General features: G+C 42.0%; 1 protein-coding gene across 2 annotated transcripts in view; it reads right to left on the reverse strand.

Moving 5' to 3' along the window:
• DPF3 (double PHD fingers 3) overlaps positions 1 to 22541 on the reverse strand; it is a 144653-nt gene that overhangs the window by 22436 nt on the left and 99676 nt on the right. Inside the window, exons 4-7 of one of the 2 annotated variants that reach the window (XM_030452550.1) lie at positions 15427 to 15554; positions 11871 to 11966; positions 10820 to 10858; positions 7147 to 7225 (exon numbers count right to left, since the gene is read on the reverse strand). In XM_030452550.1, the coding sequence (XP_030308410.1) occupies positions 7147 to 7225; positions 10820 to 10858; positions 11871 to 11966; positions 15427 to 15554 (342 nt within the window). The remainder of the gene's footprint in view (positions 1 to 7146; positions 7226 to 10819; positions 10859 to 11870; positions 11967 to 15426; positions 15555 to 22541) is intronic. The other variant, XM_030452551.1, reaches the window with a different exon arrangement.

The following is a 22541-nucleotide window of genomic DNA, read 5'->3' on the forward strand; positions in this document are numbered from 1 at the left end:
TCTAGATCTTACTGCATATTAGCTACTTAGGATAATACCAGGAGTGATTTAGGGCTTACACTCCTAACAGTTTAAAGGGAAGCTGAAGCCATGATGGAGATTTATACGAAGTATGTAAAAACATAATGCTATAATCAAAGCATTTTCTAATCAGCTTGTGATATTTAACCACAGATCTGTCCTAAGAAGCAGCAGTTAGTAGTGTTGGACTCATTCATAGTATCTGTAAGATTAAGACAACAGATTAAGTCTTGGAGAACTGGCAAAAATCAAGTTAAATCATTTTATATCTTGTAGGCCTTTTGTATCCCAGCAAACCTTCCAGAAAGTCAGGGAGATGTTTGGTAAAATGAGTATGACAGGACTAGGTCCACTTCAAGGAGATGAGAAAGAAGGCAGGTGAAGTTAGCATGGTTGTCAAGTTGTGAACATACACAATAAAATATTTCCTAAAGAACAGGCCTCAATGAATTGCATTTGACAAGTCACTCTAGAACTATTTAGCTGGGGTTTTCTAATGAGACTAAAAGACAGAGATCCTCACTACCCACTGAAATTCAGTGGAATCTGTTCATCTTAAATCACTTAAACTTCCTCAAGATTTTTGTTGTCAGAACCTACTACAGCTTCAGTGAAGAAAGGGAATGCCAAAGAAAAAGATTAACCTCAAAATAAGGAAAATTCAGTGTCTTGCTGGACAATGAATTTACAGAAGAAGCAGGAGGGTGTTTCAAACCATAGTGATTTGGATGCCGGGTGAAGCATTTTAAAAGAAGAAACCATGCTGTGAATAATTATTTCCAAGTCAAGATCTAAGTATCCACTTGAAGGGAGCAAGCCTTATATGATCTGTAGGCACAGTACAAGCACATAGCCACTAAATGGGATATTCAGGAAAAACAGTTTAGGAGTCTATCTCCAGTTGAAATCAGTGAGAATTAGGAGATTAATTTAAAAAAAAAAAACATCACAAGGCACCTTTCTTTGTAGCAAGACAAACCTCTCTTAGGGTATGGCGCTTCAAGGTCCAACCAGGTGTTCCAGCAGAGACTCACAAACAGTTCTCTGAGCCTATAGCCACAGGGTTGACCAGCCTGGATCGGTGCTGTTGCTCTGAGAGCGACTGATCTCCCTGCTGGCTAGCTCAGGAGTGAGCTGAGCCCAGGAGTTTGAGCCTCACCTTTTATTGGCCCCTAATCCTGCTCATGAGCAGTGGGGCCCACCCTAATTGGGCACAGGTGGGCTTGACACCAGCTCATGCTCACTCCCTGGCAATTAGTGGCACCTGGTTGCCTCGTTACACTACATTTCTTCATCCTCAAGCACTTGAAGGAGTCCATTTTGTACCCGGTGCTTGCCTTTGTTTTCCTCATTAATTTGGAACGTGGAACAGACAGTGAAAGAGTCAAACACACAAAGAACTGATTGTTGGCAAAAATATTGGAATAGTAATAAAAATATATCATACAAGCTCCATTAATCAACTAATTCTTTTAAACAGTAACGTAATTATTGAGTATTGATATGACATGTAGTATAAATAAAACCCATTTTAAACAGGACAGAGCAGTATAATGAGGAAACTCAAGTGGATAGATAATCTGCCTGAGCAGAAACAGACTGAACAGGAAAGGAACCATAAGCTACAGCAAATAGTATGCTGTAAAAACTCCCCTGCCACTGAAGCATGACACAGCACTGGAGATGAGGGTCTTGCACTGAAAAAGAGTTAATAAACAGCCTGTTAGTTCAAGAAGGCCAAGAAGGCCAATGGTATCCTGGGCTGGCTCAGGAACAGTGCGGCCAGCAGGTCCAGGGAAGGGATTCTGCCCCTGTGCTCAGCCCTGGCGAGGCCACAGCTTGAGTCCTGTGTCCAGTTCTGGGCCCCTCAGCTCAGGAAGGAGATTGAGGTGCTGGAGCAGGTCCAAGGGAGGGCAACCAGGCTGGTGAAGGGACTCGAGCACAGACCCTATGAGGAGAGGCTGAGGGAGCTGGGGCTGTTCAGCCTGAAGAAGAGGAGGCTCAGGGGAGACCTCATCACTCTCTACAACTCCCTGAAAGGAGGTTGGAGCCAGGGGGGGGTTGGTCTCTTTTCCCAGGCAACTCTCAGCAAGACAAGAGGGCAGGGTCTCAAGTTGTGCCAGGGGAGGTTTAGGTTGGAGATGAGAAAGAATTTCTTTCTGGAGAGGGTGATCAGACATTGGAATGGGCTGCCCAGGGAAGTAGTGGATTCTCCGTGTCTGGAGATATTTCCAAAGAGCCTGGATGTGGCACTCAGTGCCATGGGCTGGGATCCACGGGGGGAGTGGATCAAGGGTTGGACTTGATGATCTCTGAGGTCCCTTCAAACCCAGCCAATTCCATGATTCAATGATTCTATGATTCAGCCTCTCAAAGATTCATAGCAGAGCAAGTTGCAGAAATCCAAGTTCTGTAAGTAACTGTAAGTTACATGTAAAAGTATCAGCAGTTCACCTCCTGAAATGCTTCTATCCTCTGAACATCACATTCTACTTGGATCTGGTCACTGCTACTTAAGTAAGACCCTTTGGAGATCGTTCAGAGAAAAGAGATAAGCTTAGCAGATGAGCTGAAGCAAACACAACTGAAAGAAATCGCAGTAACTGCTTACAGACCTAGAAATAAGATGTTTTTATCCACTAAGGACAGACCAAGAACTGCTGGTCTTAGACTACAGAGGAGAAAACTCAGGTTAAATTACTGGAGAAACCTGGAAATTAAGTTTTCAACAAAAGAATCTGCTTCTAAAAAACACTCTAGGATCAGTGTCTCTGGATACCTGCAAGGCTATATTAGTGACTGATCCAGCAGAGATCACAGGAAGGTTTCAATCAGTTCTCTTTTTTTTAAAGGTATGGATATGATTGTGAACCTCAGCCTCAGAGGGACTTCGAATAAAGGATATGATACAAACATAATTTGTTATCCTAAAGTAGCAGTTTATACCGTAATAAGGCTAAATGTAGACAAAGACATATTGGTAAAAGGAAAAGAGACAACTCCTCTTAAAGATGGGCAAGGAAAATTTTCAAGAGATAGAGGGACAGGAAACACAAGTGGAAGCATAGGTAAGTCTGTGGGAACATGAGAAGAATGAAAGGAGACAAAGATGGACAGAAGGGAAGTGAATAACTTATAGAGATTCAGCACAAACTAACTGCTCTGGTATTTATATATAGATGTGTGTATATATATATGTTAATATATAATAATGTGAAAATGTGAAATAGTAGGCAATTTTGTAAGAATACTTCTGTGGTAGAACTGATGGTTCTCCAGCTGATTATTTGACAACCACATGACATCAATTCTTACTACATCCATAGGTATTCATACATTTATCCCTACTTTAAAAATCACGTGCCCAGTTTATGATGGACAGCTGTGTGGCATATCTTCCACACCTCTTGCTTGACATCAGAAGCTTTGCTTTGCTCTTCAAGCCCTACTTTTCATTATCCTTCATGGCACCTGCTCTATCTCCTAGCCAGCTACTCAAGCTGTGTATAGCTCTGGTCTCATACAGCAGCTGATCCATTCAGCTACATTACCATTTCCAGGCTGTACCCACCTCCCACCAGGCTGCCTGCCACTTTCATTATCCAAGCATTTATCCCAAGGGAGCTCAGGGCACAATCCTATCCAATGTAACTGATTTGCCACTCACTGATCTGATGAAACAAGGCATTTCATGGGTACGTCCACAATTTGATCGGTGCTTTGAATGATCAAACCTTGGCTTGAAAACATGGGATGACAAAACATTCTGAGCTTTGAAAACCTTCTTCCATATAGAAATTCAGTATTTCCAGTCAGTTTTAATATGAAGATCGGGTTTAATATTGGTGGATAGTCCTTCCAAGAAAGGCAGGCTTTTTTGGAAAGAACCCTGTGATGTTCCAACATGAGGGGCAGTGTCAGTTGGGTACTGCTCTTGCATCATCCTACTGACACACAGACTAGTTTTTTCTCATAATCTTTTTACTACTGATGAAAACTGGTGATATATTCTTGTTCCTCATAAACGTGAATGTGTAAGTTTGAAAAAAAAGAGCAGAGTAGTTCTTCATCACAGCTAAATAGGAAAATTAATATGATTTAGAATACTTTTGCTTTCTTCTTTGTGGTGGCTTTCCAAACTCAAATATCAGAATACTTGTAGAAAAATAAACTGGATGTAAATTTCATAACATAAAGACAAATGAAGTGTCAACCCAGTAAGAAAGTTATTTATACCAATAACGTGATTGTGGGAATCATGTCTTCCCAAACAGGGAACAGATTTGCTAATTTTGACCTGCAGGTTTCCAGCTAAAACAAAACTATCTTCCCAAAATATACTGCATGTGGAGTACTGCAAACCTATTTCTAACCTACCTCAAGTAGATTAAGAGTTATGTAGACAAATATTTGGCAAATAAGTTCAATGAAAAGTGACTCAAGAAATCCACCAAACCAGGAAAGAGGTCTCAACTTAAGACAATTATTCACAATGAAGTATATGTAATAGTGCTACAGAAAGTTAACAAGGGCAGGACACTACTGCAGGCTGATGGTATTACAACTGGGACTGTTTTTTCCTTCTGCTCCACAGTCACATAAGACAGTCCTGCTACCACATAACTCTTTTCTCAGCTATCTACAATGGAAAAAGAAGAGTCACTGAGTAAAGTTTGGATTCCAAAACTCCTTATGACTCACCTCTAACCATAAGTTTCCTAAAAATGAAAGGAATCAGCCAAATGAAATAGGAAAGTTTATATTTCCAAAACCAAAGAGGAAATTTATGTGCCAAAATGTAAGCCAAGGCAAAATTCCATCAGTACAACAATGTACCAGAGACTTGACTTCAGACTAGGTTTCTGCTGCTTGCTTTGATATCTTGGATGTTTTACCTACTCTTTGCAAATCACTACTATGCATCTGACAGAATTCTCTGTAAGATCCAAAAGGAAAGCAAGATCAAGTAAAGCAATAAAGAGTCATTATGTCCAAAATTAGTACCACTGACAAGTGGCTTTGGATTTAGAAGGATGTTCCAGAAAAGAGGTGAACACTTTTATGTATAGATAAGCAGAGAAAAGCTGTGGCAAAGAAGTCTTTGAAGACACATTTTAGTTCTTCCAGCACACAAAGAGCAGCTACTTAACCACAGCAGAAATATCCTGATACTTCATAGCCTAAAGAGTTCTTCCTCCTTGATCCTGTGCTTTCCATTTCTAGTCAGGGCCCTTAGAACCTTGCTGAAGCAAAATACACAGTATGTCCAACACTGTACTGCCCAGAGTCACCCAGTGTCACCATAAAAGAATGTTGTTTGATCACATGGAATAGAGCTCTTATTTACTGTGCATGCTCCTTATTTCTTCAGGGTTTTAAAAATAATCAGGAAATACCCCCATAGATTGACATAGCAATGGTTGATCTTTTAAGGTCAGTAATGTTGCATGACTGCTAAATAGAGGAGAAAGGGGGATTCTACCTGTCCTCTAAACTATCAAACATTTTTGAACCACTGAAGTGAAGACCTCCTGTTATTCTCCTGCTTCTGTTAACTTTTGTTAGGACATTCTCTTACAGGTAGAAGGTACCTCCTAGCACAATTATTCCTGCATGTAAACTCTACAGTAAATCATAAGATGGGAGATCTCAAAAGCATATGGGTAAGGTAAGTGCCCTTCACAGACATGACACAGTGAAGCAAAAAAATAATTTCAAAAGAGGAAGAAAAGCATCAAGGACTAGACAGCAAAAAAACCAAACAGACTGTATATCAAATATTGGAATCTTCCTCACAGGAAAGACACTAGTATCCATCTTCAGTATGAGCACTGGGCCCTGATACAACTTTTCAGATGGGGCAATGCCTTACTGCACCTGCAGTCCCACTGCAGGATGTCAAGCAGCATGGTCATATTCAAAGGAAGTATGCATCAAAACAAAGCATTCCCATTGTGCTTGTTTGTTAGGAGACCTCAACTCCTGATGATGCCACAAGGGTAAGGGATGATAATAAGACCTTCAAAATTGGCTTGACAGGAAGCTGACCATGAGCCAGCCGTGTGCCCAGGTGGCCAAGAAGGCCAATGGCATCCTGGCCTGGATCAGGAACAGCGTGGCCAGCAGGTCCAGGGAAGGGATTCTGCCCCTGTGCTCAGCCCTGGTGAGGCCACAGCTTGAGTCCTGTGTCCAGTTCTGGGCCCCTCAGCTCAGGAAGGAGATTGAGGTGCTGGAGCAGGTCCAGAGAAGAGCAAGGAGGCTGTGAAGGGATCCAGTAGAATTCCTGTGAGGAAGGGCTGAGGGAGCTGGGGGTGTTGAGGCTGGAGAAGAGGAGGCTCAGGGGAGACCTCATCACTCTCTACAACTCCCTGAAAGGAGGTTGGAGCCAGGGGGGGGTTGGGCTCTTTTCCCAGGCAACTCTCAGCAAGACAAGAGGGCAGGGTCTCAAGTTGTGCCAGGGGAGGTTTAGGTTGGAGATTAGAAAGAATTTCTTTCTGGAGAGGGTGATCAGGCATTGGAATGGGCTGCCCAGGGAAGTAGTGGATTCTCCGTGTCTGGAGATATTTCCAAAGAGCCTGGATGTGGCACTGAGTGCCATGGGCTGGGAACCACGGAGGGAGTGGATCAAGGGTTGGACTTGATGAGCTCTGAGGTCCCTTCCAACCCAGCCAATTCTATGATTCTATGAAATATAGCCCAGTGAGATTTTACAAGGACTGAAGCAAAGAGAATCACAAATACATGAAGAGATACAACAAGGGGGAAGTACCTTTGTCGGAGATTTTTGAGTTATGCTTTTGTTTGAAACTATCTGAAACAGAGAAAGAAATAGAGGGTGAAACTTACATGGGAGAAAGGAAGACAAAAGGCAGAATGCCAGAAAAAGAGAAGGAGAAAGAAAATTTAAGAGATTATTTTTTACAGGGCAAAGGGAAGCGGAGTCTTGTTGAGGACTTAATTTCTTTTCCTTCATGCAAAAACACCAAGAGCAGCAGCAGCTGGTGGTGAGCATGCAAGTCAGAGAGCAGCCGAATACTTTGCTGGAAGGGAAAAGATGAAGCCCTGAGAGCACTGAGTTGGTAGGACCAGGCTGGAAGCAAAATCAGCTGTCTGAGTGCTACTTACTGTCACAAACATAGGGTTTGTCATGATCATCCTGGGAGGCAGCATCATTCCGTCTCCTGCCACCTCCAGATCCCCGAGCCTGCAAGGACAAGAGGAATGTTAACATTATTCCATCGCCTCTCAGGTCTCCTTGTGCCCCTCACCCTCCTATAAAAAATGTGCAGTATAAACTAAACAAATCCTTGACTTCCATACAGGTTTGTCAAGAGTGGGTTTGACCCTTCATCTCCTCAGATATGTGCTATGCTAATGGACCTTGTAATGCAGTGGAGATCCCTCCATAGACAATCCAAACTGTTCATCCACAGCAGTAGGTCACTGCCAGCACATATTCAGTCAAGTATCATCATACATTCACTTCTGAAGATGTTCAAATACCTCACTTAACTGAATATGAATGAATGAATAGATGAACAGGTGTTAGAGGATAAACAGAACCATTAAATCAGCCAGAAAACAGGTCCCAGATAAACCAAGGTAAAATCATTTCCTCTAATACTTTCAAAGAGGGGTTATTTGGTTTTGGATTTTTTTTTTTTCTGTAGCTGAAAAGCAATGTTTTGAAATGGCCTTCTGGGACAAAGATACCATGGCTAATTAAAACACTGAGCTTTGGTCAGTTGGTGGAAAAGATTAGGTGACATGGCTACAGAGAATAGAGAATGGGAATAACACAGAAAGGTCTCTCTACAGTTCTGTATTCTTACACCATGCCAAGTTGGCAGCCCTGGAAACTGAAAAGTTGTATTTCTCCACAGCACCAACTGCTCTGGCCTGAGCTCCAGGGGTAAGACTGGAATTCAGCATCAAAGCTTGGTCCTGACCCTTCTCAGCTGAGACACCAACCAGGGGCAGCTCGTATCTGTCCAGTGGTGGAGGCTGTGACGTGGAGCTGGGAACTGAGCCAAGGCCTTCAATTCCTTCATTTTCACTAATGTACAGTGTGTAGATGGCAATAATTTTAGACTTGATCTTTATTTGAGGAAGTGATCTGCAGGTGGGTGGCTAGATAGCCATTTATTAATTCTGCCAGCTACTCTAATCCTAGGTAAAAGCAACAAAATTTTTTTTACTGCTCATCTTATTAAATTATTGATGCTTCTCACCCGAGACAAGGCCACCTGACTCAAATTCTTTGCACTTTAACATGTGAAAATAAGAAAGGGACAGAGCTTCATCAAGTAGAGCTGGAGAAGATGTAGAAATTCTGAAAATATTGGTACCCCAGATACAAAGGGACCATAGGAGCTCTGTCCCTCTTGTATGGATTTAGGACTGACCTAGCACTAGTTGAGCTGCATTTCATCAGACATCTAAAGAGAAGGAACAAGGAACTACTTTACACTGGCCTGCTGAAATCTGTCAAAACAGGGATTTAGAAAACTTCAGTTTATTTCCCTGGGAGTGCTCAGGTGTAACTCTTAACACAGTCCTGAAGAAAAGACATGGATTTTCAGCTATCTGGATTGGGTAAATATTATTAGGTATGACAAGTGTAGCTCTACCTTCTGCAAAGATCCCTGTGCAGATCAGCACACATGTGCAGAGTGAGATTTGTAAGAGTGAACTGAAAAGCAGTTTCACCCTGGAAAAGGCCCCAGCAACAACTGTTTGGTGGAAGCTACTTTACTGACCATATCACATAAAATCATCTCACTAGTGAGCAGTCTGAAATATTTTCTCTCTGACTGCCAGTCCTGAAAACCCCCTCTGGGCTATGAAATCAATCCCAGGCTAGTTCCTTTCCTTTTCCTAACTACTGCAAAATGTGCTGTAAGTTGAATTTCAGTCCATGGCAGTTCCTACACAACCCTCAGCTCATCAGAGAATCTTCAAAGAGATAAGTGATAGGCCCTTAATAGATACTTCTGCTAGTACCTGGATTAGGATCTAATTTCCTTATCCTACCAGCTGCATTGGCTTTCCAGGGCTGTAAAAAAGCTGTAAAGTCTTATTTCTGTCACTAGCCAGTAGGTTTGACTCTGTTTACACACTGAGAATGGATCTGTTGGGTAAGAAGGTACTATTTTTACATAGGCACCTGACAGGATAGGATGGTAATTTCAGGTCTGTTGCTCAGAGTTTCAGTAGTCTCACAGCCAGCTGTTTCCCTTCAAACCACTCTCTACAGAAATGCAGGGGTACAGCACTTGTGTCATGACCACACGTCAGATGTATTTTTTCATGCACTGAACACAAGGGGGTTGATTTTTCAAGTCAGTGACTTTCAGTGGGACTTGGGTTCCTAAATGTCTTTAGTGCCTTTGAAACTGTCCCGTGGGATACCCAGCTGTCACACAGACAATCTGTACAGGTGCAGCTGTCTTCCTCTCAGATCTCCCAGCAAACTCTCCTTCCCAGCTCCTACCACATTATCCCTGTCCAGCAAATGAACTGAAAAGCTCTTTCCCTAAACTCGTTCCTTCAGCCTCCCATTCCCTTCCTGATGCTCCCACCATTTTAGGGATAGCCTTGGAGGGATAGAAAACCAAGCAGCTGCCCCAGAGGCACAAAATTGCACTCCAGTCTGTTGGATTCAGTCATCCACAACTGCCTCCATCCTCCTGATGGGATGTAGCAGAGCCTGGACATGTGAGGCTTGGAAGCCATGGCACAGCAGCCCTGAAGCATCCCTGAAGGAGCCAGAGAGAGCAGCCAGAGGGACAGATGGACACTCCAGGATTAAAAATAAAATCATGCTGTAGGGAAAGGAAGGGGCATGTGCAATTTGGAAAGTTCAGAGCAGTAATTCTGCCGCATTAATACCACATTAATGCTGTCAGCCCTTCTTGCTCCTTGTCTGGATCCCCAAAAGCTACACTCTGCAGGATCTAGTTTCCTATGTATGTCCTTCCCCTCTTCTGCCATTCTCAGAATACCCTAACTCCTTCCCAGAAACGAAAGTGCTGCCCAGGTTTCATGTCCCCTGTTTTAAAATCGCCAGGCTCAGTCCCCTACCCTGGCTCAGGTTCACATTAAGGAAAGGGCTGCTTGAAGAGTGGCAAAACACTCGTGACCAGATGCAATCCAGGCTTCCCAGTTTTCAACAGCTAGAGAATCTGGCCCTAATTTCAAACCCTAATTTATACCACATTTTGCTTTGGTGCCATCAAATAGAAATGAAAATTGCTCTAAGTATTTGGCACTCTTCAGACTTCTCTTCTTTTGCACTGAAGGAAGCCAGGGCACTAGCAGAGCAGGACTTAGTCACAAGAAAAAGGCAAGAGATCCTGCTGCTCCAGTACTTAATAGGGGGCCAGTTGTAGGGCAGAAAATAAGACATAAATTTATGCTTCAGAATGAATGGGACATCTAGTACCCTTCAAATCCTTTCCCTACAGTAACAGAGAAAAAGTGCTGGAGTAATTCTCAAAGGGTTTTTCCTAAACAGGGGACTATAACTCTGCATATAACAATAAATTGAGGATTTTCTTTGTGTAGGCCTGGGCTATATGAATACAGCAAATTCCCTTCTCCTGAGCAGTGTTATCTGTTAGCTCTTCACTCCTTTTCTTCACCCTAACCAGCACGCACAATTCATGTGAGAGCAACTTATTAGAAAAGAGTTGTTAGCCTGGAATATTAGTTGGTTGCTACAGTCAAGCTTGTGTGCATGTATCAATTCTAACTCCTCTTTTTGGTTACTGGTTCATACAAATTTTCTGAAACTTACATTTTTCTGGAAAATTTTTTTCCAGGTGGGGGTCTTTGGCTAAGAAAGAAAGAAAGAAAGAAACTGGTTCAGGTGATTTTGAGAATAAGGAAGGTGAAATATATACTTATCCAATTATTAAAGTGCTTTGATCTTATATTAAAGGACTTAAGCTCCAAAATAAAGAGGAGCAGAAAACTGAAACAACACAACAACAGAAGAAACAAAAGAGAGGGTCTGATGCATAAGTACATTGCAAGTATTCAATGTGGTTTTTATGTCTTTCTCTTATTCAAAAGCTATTATATCCTGCTCATTTGGCCTAAAATGTGGCCCTTCTTGCTTGACTCCTACAAACACATCAAAAGATACTTCTGGAGCTCCTGTGCCCCTGCAGCATCCACTGGAGCCAAAGAGAGATGAAAATGCTCAAAACTTCTGAGGACTGTGTTCATGTTTATTCAGATGCCTGGCTTATGGGGCCACAGTTGCAAGTGTTGAATCCAAGTTTTATAACATTGGCCTCATTACTTAACTGGTGCCCTGCTGAAATTGTGAAAAGACATCTTAGGTAAGAGAAGGGACACAGACTCCCCTAAGGATAAAATATTGCCCATTATTAAGCAAATGGAGGATTTGCCATGGGCTCCAGAGGGCCAGTGCTACCTTGGAGAAAGCTGCAAAACCTATTAATACAGTTCAAGTTACTTTTACTAATTTTATATACTTTTTTTTTGCTGCTTTGGCTGCATTTGTTGCTTTTCTGCAATTAGTAAATGTTGTGTTAAAGTAATAGCAGGATGTCATAATTATTACAGTTTACATCACAATTGCAAATGCACTATTATAAATTTACCCCAACTTTTTACTCTCAAAATAGTCTTTTTTTTTGGTAATTAGAAAAAAAAAAAAGGAGAAAATAATAAAAATCTTCTACCATATGACTGCAAATTACCTCTAATGTTATCACTATCAGATATCCATGAATATACACTTTGCATAAGAAATATACACGACAGATCTATACTAGAAAGCAGAGGATCCCTTTCTTTCCATTTCACTCTCCACCTACCCGTCCTCTAGGCCTGTTCTTTCGTTTTGGAATATCTTCTTCCAAATCCTCTTCCTCATTCACTTCATCTGCATTTTCATCATTTTCTAAAACCCTCTGTGGTTGAACAATAAACAGGAATGGTTAGAAGAAAAGAAGATGAGACACAAAACCAACTGCTGTTCTTTACCACAGAGACTGCAGGTTATTAAATTACAGCTGATTAATGAGATAATGCCAAAGCAGATCCCAGAACCCCTACTTCTTTCCATTAAAGCAAAATTTGCTTCCCCTTCCTGAGTACCCTCAGTACTCCAGGGAGTTCTTACTAAAAAACACCACTGATTTCTGTCAACTATGAAAAAAAAGTTCCTGAGAAATAATAGTGGAATCACTGATCACCACTATCCTAACACAACACAAGGATGCACGACTGCAGGTCCTGACTGGGAAATCAGTTGCATGCTATCTGGGGGGAGTTTCTTACACCTTAAGCTGTTCTGTTTTCCTGTAATGTTGAGAATGCACTTTAAGAAGACAGGAATCAGTGGTTTTCTCCTTGGCAGCTGACAGTTTTCTTTGTTTGGCAAAACTGGAGAAAATCCCTCCAGATTTTCCAGACTGTTTACTTGATCTATTCTGTAACTCTGTAATCTGGAAGCAGGGGTCTTGCTGCATGGGAATGCTGAGGAAGAACAGGTCTCATCGAAGCTAACAGGAACAATAGCAATACTTCTTTCATATAATTATTTAATTGGAACAGTAATTCATCATCTGACAGAACTGTGAGATGCCCAGGCCAGGGAATTTCAACCCTTTTATCTTGATCTTTTGAAAGTTCCCATCTAGAGGATCAAGCACGGGCTGACTGCCCTGAAAACATGCACGAGTTGGACATGGCACAAATGAAGGCAAAACCAAACATCACAACACTAAGGTGGAAAGAAGTCTGACAGGAATCCCCCAGTCCTGGGCATGCCTACTAGAAATCCAGAAATGGGCCCCAGCCACTCCTGCCACTCATGGTGTGGTGCCATTTCATGATGGACTCATCTGGAATCACTAATTCATCTTTGCCATGCCACAAGAAATTCCAGTGTGCAGGAGTGATGCAGATTCAAATCAGTAAATTAAATGGATAGGGAGGTTTTCCAGTCCTTTGTATTTGTCCCTTCCTTAACATTTTTACTTAATAGCTATTTGAGAGCCAGCAGAGGGAGAACAGGAGCAAATCACACTTGCTTTCTCTCCTTCCTATATATATCAAGAACCAAATTCTGAATTTGTGGGAAGGAAAGCAACAGAAGAAGTCTGTATTTGGAAAAACAAATGTGCAGGTTTATTCCTACCAGCCAAATTTTTAAGAGTAAGATTGGACAGTATCTCTTTTCAAAAGAGACAACAACTTCTAGAACATGGTAGAGGATCAAGTCTTCATCTGGTTTTTTAGTTCTTTTATTTTTAAATCTCATGAGGTTATTAATGACATTACACCCTAGCTAGAGGGTGTAAAATTAAACAAGTGCTACTTCTGCAGACAAACTTTCTTCAAAATAAAAAAAATCTTTCTTCAACATTCATCCAGTTGCATACATTAATTGACTTCATATTAAGAAACTGAAGCACCTGGAAAATGTTGTACATGTGGGTAATAGTCATATGTGAGAAAATAAGAAAACTTACTGATATGAATGTATATTTTCACGTTGTTTAGTATCTTAAAGTATATTTTAAAAAATGCTGCAACCATACTGTATGTGGGAGAAGAAGGAGAAGGAGGTGTTTACAACCACAGTACTACACAAAAGCAGTTAGGAATAATACTACAAACTACTTTCTTTCTCTCCTAAGCCTTCTTCAGCAAATCATGGGGGCACACATTCAATATTTACTGTAGTATTCCTCAGTGCTGTTAAATACCAGCTGCAGAGCATCTATTTAGCAGGGGGAACCTTTACCCTTTTCAGCAAAGTAACTTTTCTTTTCCTGTTCTTTATTACTAAAACAGTTTCCCAGGCCAATATACTTCAGTCCAGCTAAGCACCAAATCTTCAGATACTATGAACTTGAGAAAGCAGCAAGTGGCCAGGACTGAGGTGTGAATTGACACCCACAGGACATAGCTTTTGTGTCTGTTCTAACATCCAGGTCAAAGCTAAAACAGTGTAGCTGAAAACTTTTGAGTACATATTTGCACCTTCTCTCTGCTTTCCAATTCCCAGCCTGGTGTCAGTTCCACTGCCTCTGAAATCTCTTTCCTTGGACCACTGCTGGGGATAATCTGGGCACTCAGATTGCACAGCAACATCCAAAGGCACTTCTCAATCCCAGAATGATGCTGTGCCATGACTTCTTGTGACTTTGGAAGAAGGTGTAAACAGAACCTCAGAGCTCTCAGCTCAATAGACCCAGATACACTGCTGAAGAAGGAAACCCAGAGCAGGCCTCAGGCCAAGCTTTTCCCCACTCTGTTCCTATCCCTATCCTCATCCCCATCCCTATCCATGCCAAGCACTCCCATGGGACACTTCCTCTTTGATGGTCACCCTTTACCCGTGTAATTGGGAATGGAAGACCTAATTTTGCTTCCCTTACATGTGTGACATTTCTGGCAAATAAACAATATGGACTGAGCTCCACGTGATGGAGTTTTGATGTCCACACTCTTCTGTTTCATTTAGCATGGGGCTGCCCACTCAGATTTTTACTAGTTTTAGGTCTAGATGCAACATGTTGTACCTCAGCCAAAATAACCAAGTTTGAGACATTGCCAGTGGCTCTTGCTAAAAATCTCTAGTATAGCACAATGATGGTTTAGAATCCCCCAAGTACTGCTGCTCCCCTAGGAGAGGTCCAGTTTCCTAGTGATTTAAAATGACTTTATAAAGTGGCACGCACTTATAAAAGAACTCTTTATATTAGCTGAATTCCTGCTATGACAGACCCACAGATGTGTTTCTGCTTTTAATTGTTAAAGGATGAAATGAAATCTTGATGAGTAACTTTCAATCCATAATGTGTGTGAAGAGGCAATATTCCTATACATGCATCACTACTAATAACTGAGATAATTAAGATAGGAGTATTTTTAATTATTTGTTTTGCTTCTATACTTCCTGAAGGCTTTTCAGAAAACAAACAAATAAAAAAAACAACCACAAAAAACCAAAAGCAAACATCCAAAACAAGCAAAGCAATAACACATTTTTCTCTACAGTCAGAAGCTGTGAATCCAAATTCAAATCCCTGTCCAAATACACTTTAAACATGAGGCATTAAATTCATTTTATGGTTGGGACCCATCTCTGCTTTTCAGTTTTATCTGTAATCACCTTATAGTGCTGTGAAACAGATTCCTGTGCAGAACACAGCTAAATGACCAAGATCCTTGTGACAGGAGAAGTGTGTGAGATCCTCAGCTCATCACGGTTTGATAACAATGGTTTGATAACAGTTTGACAGTGGAATGACACAGCTATCAACAGAGACACTGTTCTGCCACAGGACAAAATCTGCTAGGCTTAGAGACAAACTGTGGAAAGCAGCCCTGCTGTCAGGGCATGGGGCTCTCTTTTACCTGGATCTCTTGTATAGTGTCTTCTTCTTTCGTGTCCGTTTTTTTCTCTATTCCCTCTCCACGCAGCAGGGCTTCCAGAGTTGTGCTTTCTGAGGTGAACCCATCCTTTTTCAGAGGCAGATCAACTTCTGAAAAACAACACACTGACCGTCTGTGTCTCCCCCAGACAGCTAACAAACAGAAGGGCAGAGAGGACAAGCAGAAGACTGAGAGGCTTTCAGGATGTTAAAATACACCTAGGGAAGAATCCAGTTTTCCTCATAGATCCTGGCTTTTACCCTGCTCACACAGGAGCCCTTTTAGAGCAACCCTATGGCAGGAGGCATCCTGAATTGCTCTTCACCTGACAATGCCAGGTATGGATTTCTCAAGTACTCTCTCCCTTCTAAAATGAATTCCTTCCTCTAGGCCAATAGATGTATAAAGTAATAATGGACAGAACCGATGCTCACAAATTAGCACCTGGTGTCCTTATTTCACAGCTCTGTCCACTTCTCATCTTTTAGGACTGGGTTGTGTTCCCTGGGCTGCCTGAAACTCCCTGCCTTTCTATTAACCAAAAGTTGTAAACTCTGCCAGGCAGACATTCAAGTGTTTACAAAGCCCCAAATCACTCCTGCAATTCAAATAAAGCCCACTGCCACCTGGGTCAGCAAAGTAGAGTCTGTTTCCTGGGGGCAATCATGTCCCAGGAATATTTTTGTTCTATATATGAAAAACTCTAAGCCAGCAACTGATTTGGGGTCTCTGATCAGTGCTTCCACAACATACTTGCTCAAGTCTTCTGAAGTGAGAGAGCATTGCTCAGCCAATAACCACAGAAAATCCAGCAAAAATTCCAGCAAAAGCTATTCTATTCATGGAGGGAAAGGCTGAGTACAAACCATGCATGAAACCTAAACCACTGGGATTTTCAAAAGGAACTCCCAGGACAACACACACAATGGGATGGGGTCAACTGTGAACTGATCCCCCTTCTCATGACAAGGAGGTCTATTCAATCAGAACTCTATTTTCAGCATTAAGCTCTGCACACCCACCCCATTATGCTACCTTTCCCAACTTTTCCCTTACATGAGCTACAAGAAAGCCAGAGAAGTCATCACAGAATCGAATTTCCCTGGATGAACTCCTAGTACCTCCCCCTGGATCATAAATCCAGGCATTTCAATAGAAAGAGGGGATTTTAGACTCGATTTATGTGCAAATCCCAACACTTAAATCTGAAGTCACTAAGGAACCTTCACAATCATCCTTGGCTGGGGGCTTGGCTGGGCTTCCAAGTCCTGTGCTTAGGTACAAAAGGGCATTTGCTCTGTACTCAGAACCCTGTGGGACTGCAAAATCCAAGGGGTCATCATATATCCAGCAAGAGAACAAGCTTGAACCAAGCCCAAGGGCATCAGAAACAAACTCTGAAGAAGCTGTGCCTGTCTCTGGATACCCTCAGTATTAGAAGAGGGAATGAGCAAGGAATGGGTGAGGGATAAAAGGATCTATATGACATGAAAACTACTCCCTCTTTGCTCCAGAGTTATTGAACATAAAGCCAGAAGGAAAGGTAGGCTTTATGGTCAAAAACTGGCAGCTGTCTTTAATAGGCATCCTTGTTTTGTGTGGCTCTCCTACTTCCCACTAAGCAACACTCCAGGAGACTTATCATCCACAACTCTCAGTACTTTTTTTAATTATTAAATCCAACATCCCACTGACAAGGCAGTATGAAGTAATACTTTTATTCCCAGTTTACTGATGGGGAGATTGAGTCACCAAGAAGTTATATTAGTGAGCAGCAAATCCAGAGAAGAGAAACTCAAGGCAGCTGCCTCCCATCTGCCCACTAAGCTGACTGCTATTCCACTCCTTCATTTTCTTCTCTGCTGGTAGCTTCTGGGACTCCATTTTCATTTCTAAGCACCTCTAGAAAGGGGAAGATGGCAGATGCTATCATATCTGGAATGTGAAGTTTACAGCACAAAAAAACTTTAGAGGTCCAAAGACAACATCTTGTTAATTAATTCAATCTTTGTAAAGCATTCCTGTGTTACAGGAGGAGGGCTGGAAGAGGGCTAATCCTTCCTGGAAGAGGGCTAATCTGTAAAGGATACAGTAATGAAGACAGAAAATTGTCTTTCTCAAGCACTTCCTGCACCCTCAGAGGTGAAAGTCTCCAAAAATCTAAAAGAGAGTTCAGTTAACCTGGAGAAATAGTTAAACACTACTAGAAAGCCTTAAAATCATTTCACTAAACCCCTAATATTCTCTTTTCTATTTTATTCTCTTGGTCTTTCCCACATAAGCTAGAAAAGGGTATTTTTCTCTTCTGCCTGTACCCTAGAAAAACTGGAGAAGCCAATTAAACACCTGAAATGCAGCTTTCATGTGAAAGATCAAGGCTTCCCCCATTCCCTGGGAAATGCTGCACAGAAGAGAAGTGGGGCCTGTTGCAAGCACTGTCCTGCTTGGGAAGGAGCCATCCAGTTTCAGAAGCTTCAAACAAGGTCAGACAGAGACTCTTGTAGGCTTGAAGCATTAAGCTGTGACCCCACACCTGCCTCTGTTTGCTCTGGTATTTGTTGTGCTACACTGTGCAGTCACACTGGAAGCTGCAGAAGGAGGTATGAGTCTGTATCAGGAGGCAAATGCAAGGAAAATCACCAGCCCTAATAATGCATTTCATCTCTGGCATGATCTGTAACAGGTCAGTTTTGAGGGATAAATGCAGGCTATGGCTTCCAGTTATCTGAAATCTGGCTCTTCTTGAGGTATCCCAAATAGCTCAGCCCTTCCTGATTTTTGATTCACTTTTACCCTCCGTATTTTCCCACCTGAGTGATTTCAACAATTAAACTATGGTTTGAAAGAAGGTGTTTCACCTTACTTATTGCCTGTTCTCTTGTGCTATGAGACACAGAAAAGAGAAGTTCCTCATCAGACCTTTTTTATAATTTCTATTTATTCCTCTCCTTTGGAGGATAAACAGTCGAAGTTTTCCATATGGCTTTGTCCTGTCAGACCTCTCTGAACTTCCTCAACAATCATAGAATCATAGAATTAGCCGGGTTGGAAGGGACCTCAGAGATCATCTAGTCCAACCCTTGACCCACCGGAGCAGTTGCTAGACCATGGCACTGAGTGCCACATCCAGTCTTTTTTTAAATGTCTCCAGGGACGGAGAATCTACCACCTCACCGGGCAGTCCATTCCATAGCCTAATCACCCTCTCTGTGAAGAAATTCTTTCTAATATCTAACCTAAACCTCCCCTGGCACAACTTAAGACTGTGTCCTCTTGTCTTGTTGAAGGTCGTCTGTGAAAAGAGTCCAGTTCCCACCTCGCTACAGCCTCCTTTCAGGTAGTTGTAGACAGCAATGAGGTCTCCCCTGAGCCTCCTCTTCTTCAGGCTGAACAGCCCCAGCTCTCTCAGCCTCTCCTCATAGGGTCTGTGCTCGAGTCCCTTCACCAGCCTGGTTGCCCTCCTTTGGACCTGCTCCAGGACCTCTACATCCTTCTTAAACTGAGGGGCCCAGAACTGGACACAGGACTCGAGGTGTGGCCTCACCAGCGCTGAGTACAGGGGCAGAATCACCTCCCTGGACCTGCTGGTGACGCTGTTTCTGATACAGGCCAGGATGCCATTGGCCTTCTTGGCCACCTGGGCCATCTTCCCCAGATGGACCAATACCACACCTGATATTTCCAAATGAAACCACATCATCCACTTCAATTCATTACAATATTCTTTCTATTACTCCCCAGGCAGTGTCCTGCAATGTCCAAGGTGCATGTTAAGCAAAATCAGGAACCTTGCAGCAGGGACAAGAACTTGTAATATAAGTAATGCATACAGACACATAACTGACAAATTAAAATGTCCATTCCATTGCCAATTCACCAGCCACCTCCAGATCCCCCCGAGGAGTCCTGCACAGAACCTTCCTGGCCACAATGGCTCTAAAGAACTTTGTATTATCTGCAAATCTTTGTAGTTGACAAAGTACTCCCTTCCCTCCAGTTTCTTCATTACTATGCAACACACAACTGGACCAAACACCAAACCTTGGTGCACCAGCTGTTAGTCCTTTTCTATAATGAAAGTTCTTTGTTTCACATTGTTCTTCGTTTAAAGTTTTATTCTAAAAGTTTTGATCCAAGACAATGCCTTGTTTCTCTTTGGAGACTGATAAAATACCAGAGGTCTTCAGAAAGTCTAAGCAGATTGTCAACCTCCTTATCTATTATTCCTTTATATATCATGTAAAGAATTATAAGAAAGTAGAGAAACCTGATTTTCCTTGCTAGGAAAAAAAAAAAAAAAAAAGGAGTCAGTCAGAACTTCCTATATCATCATTTCCCAGGTGCTTTACTGCTTATATCTAATTACTGTTTCAATCAATTTCTCAAATGTTCATGTAGAATTTATAGGTCTTTAAAGCCTTGAATCACATCCAAATCCTTTTTAAATACAGCTAATAATATTTGCTACCCACTAATTGTTCTAAATGCTTTCAATTGTAACTCCTACTTTGTATCACAAACTCTTCTTCAGACATTGCAATTTCAGGGACCATAATCTTTATTACAAGTAGTAAAAGTAGCATAACTGAAAGCCTACTCTTTTATATAAAAAATTAGGAAGGTTTGTTGATAGATTTCCTTTTGATTAGTATTGCAAAGGCAATAGCATCTGGTTAGTTTAGGAGACAGAAGAAACAGTCAGAACCACACGACCAGCGAGTGTCAGATCAACACAAAATCATCAATAAAAAATAAAAGGTTTTTTAGGAATTCTTCCTGTGTTAATAAACCACAGTACTGTTGGTGTCACTACTAAGTACTGTACATATATTATAACTCAAATAGGTATGTGTGTATATAACTTAAATTTATGTCTCTTAACTTGTCAGAGTCCCTTTCATAGTGATTAAATGACCATGGTTATTCCTGCTCAGTGCAGCAACCTATTTATCAAGGTCCTCAGGCTGTGGTGGTGGAATCTGAATGAGCACCCATGCCAGCATCATTCCTCTGTCTGTCTCCTATGTAACTGCTGCCTCACAAACTCTACAAAATGGTGGGCTCTTTCAAGTTTTGATTCACCAAACTAGCTCCAAATTCCTGGCTCTAAATATGCTGCAATTTGGTTTACAAGGCACTGGGCACTAAGCAACTTCTCAGTGTCTCTTCGAAACCTAAATTAAAAACAACCATCCCTTTTTCTATACAGTGCAATGTATTTGTTTTACAATGGATCATTTCCATCTCCACAGTAGCAGCTGCCACCCAAGCCATCATCTCTGTGAGCTCGTAAGCAGCTCCATTTCCAGTTCTAATTGGGAACAGAGATACTTATTGGGTGAGTTCCAGCATGATCTATCACGCCAGAGACAGCTACTATGCAAACCAAAGCAATCCAGCTTCCAAAAACCCTCTTAGACAAACACCGACTTTGCACATAGATTTTTGTTTCTCAGGGCTGGCTTTTTTGGAACATAAAGAGTGCCAGAGGAAACTATATATTAAGAGATCACAAACTGCTGTTGTAGATGGATAAACCCAAGGATCTTCCCTTAATAACCACTACCTCTTTAAAATCATATAGGTGGTCTGAAAAAGCCACCTAATTCACAGCAAACAGAACTACTGCTGAGTGAATGCAGCCACTAAGCTCATTAAGAGGATGTGGCAGGATGTGTCTGAAAGTGCAGAGCAGTGGCTCAGCAAGCAATTAAATCCCATGACAGTTTAAAATGAGAATCTATCAGTGTCACAAGAGTGTGAAGCCTCAGCACCTCTCCTGTTCCCACCCCCAGCATTTTATTTATGATGGTGCATTGGGAACATGGGAAGTCAAAAAGATTATAATGAAATATGCCATATAAAAACCAGATTAAGCCTGCTCTTCTTTGGGGAAATATGCAGAGAGAGAAGCTGTCTGTTAGCTGTCGAGTTTGCAAAAGATACCATCTTTTGGGATGGTGCTCTCTGCCAGCAGACAGAGTGCCCCAGGGGAAATGGTGGTGAAAAACCCAGACAAGCAGCATCCATCCATCCATCATATGCTCATCTCCACATCTCCAAGGCACAAATATACCGTTAGAGAGCAAAGGGTGGGGGCAGGGGGGATGGAATCCCTTAAGAAAGAAAGAGGAGACAATGCCTTATGTGAATAGCTGGATTGTGTTGCTTTTCCTGTGCCTGCACGATCGGACTCTCCTTTGCTTGTTTTCTTTCTTCCTTGTTATGTTCATGGCCAGTACAGTGATTTGTTTGCGTCCTTGGAATTGATGCATTCACAGCAGTGTCCAGAGCCAGGCATACTAACAGCAGGGCTCTGCAAGCTTTATTCCTAAGCATGTCTCTGCCAGCACAGTGCAGCACAGATCTTCAATCTTCCTGAAGATGTGGATCTTCAAAACCCTTCTTCCACTGTACCCTCTCCTGCTATCCCAGGGGCAGATGCTCCTGTTATTGCTGTTACCCTTTCATCCTGACCTTCCACAGTGCCTCTTCCCCCAACACCCCAGCAATTCACCACCCATCTGTAGCCAACTTTCTGAGTACCAGTTCTACCAACTGGCAGAACAGTCCACAGGACTTTCTGCATGCTCCCACCCTGGACTTCCCCTGAGACCAGACTTCTGATAACACAGACTCTCACAATAAGTCCAGAAGCCAAAAAAAAAATGCACCTAGAGACTACTAAACAACAAATTCACTTCACTTTTAATCCAAGCCAGATGCAATGAAGCCATGGCTGTACTGTAAGGGCTTCTGTAAGGCTGCAAGGCTTCTCCAGCAGCTCTTTGTCTCTGCTGCCAGTCCCACCCTCAGACCTCATGCATATTATTGCTTTACCAAGGTAAACAAGGCCATGGTGAGAACAAGGTTCCCATCAAAGAGAATGATAAACCAGGTTCAGGAGCAAGCCTACTTGAAAACAAGGCAGTATTTGTTTCCTCAGAAACAAACCATTTGGTGTGGAAAGAACAGCTTGGCTGACTATCTGCCTTGAAGTGAAAACTCCTCTTCAGGCTGGAGCCAGAGGGTTCCATAAAGCTCTGAAATGAATCTTCATAAACAATTTTTGCAAATTTTGGGTACTTATGAGGTTT

This window comes from Calypte anna, chromosome 5A (genome assembly GCF_003957555.1).
Source record: "Calypte anna isolate BGI_N300 chromosome 5A, bCalAnn1_v1.p, whole genome shotgun sequence".
NCBI lineage: Eukaryota > Metazoa > Chordata > Aves > Apodiformes > Trochilidae > Calypte > Calypte anna.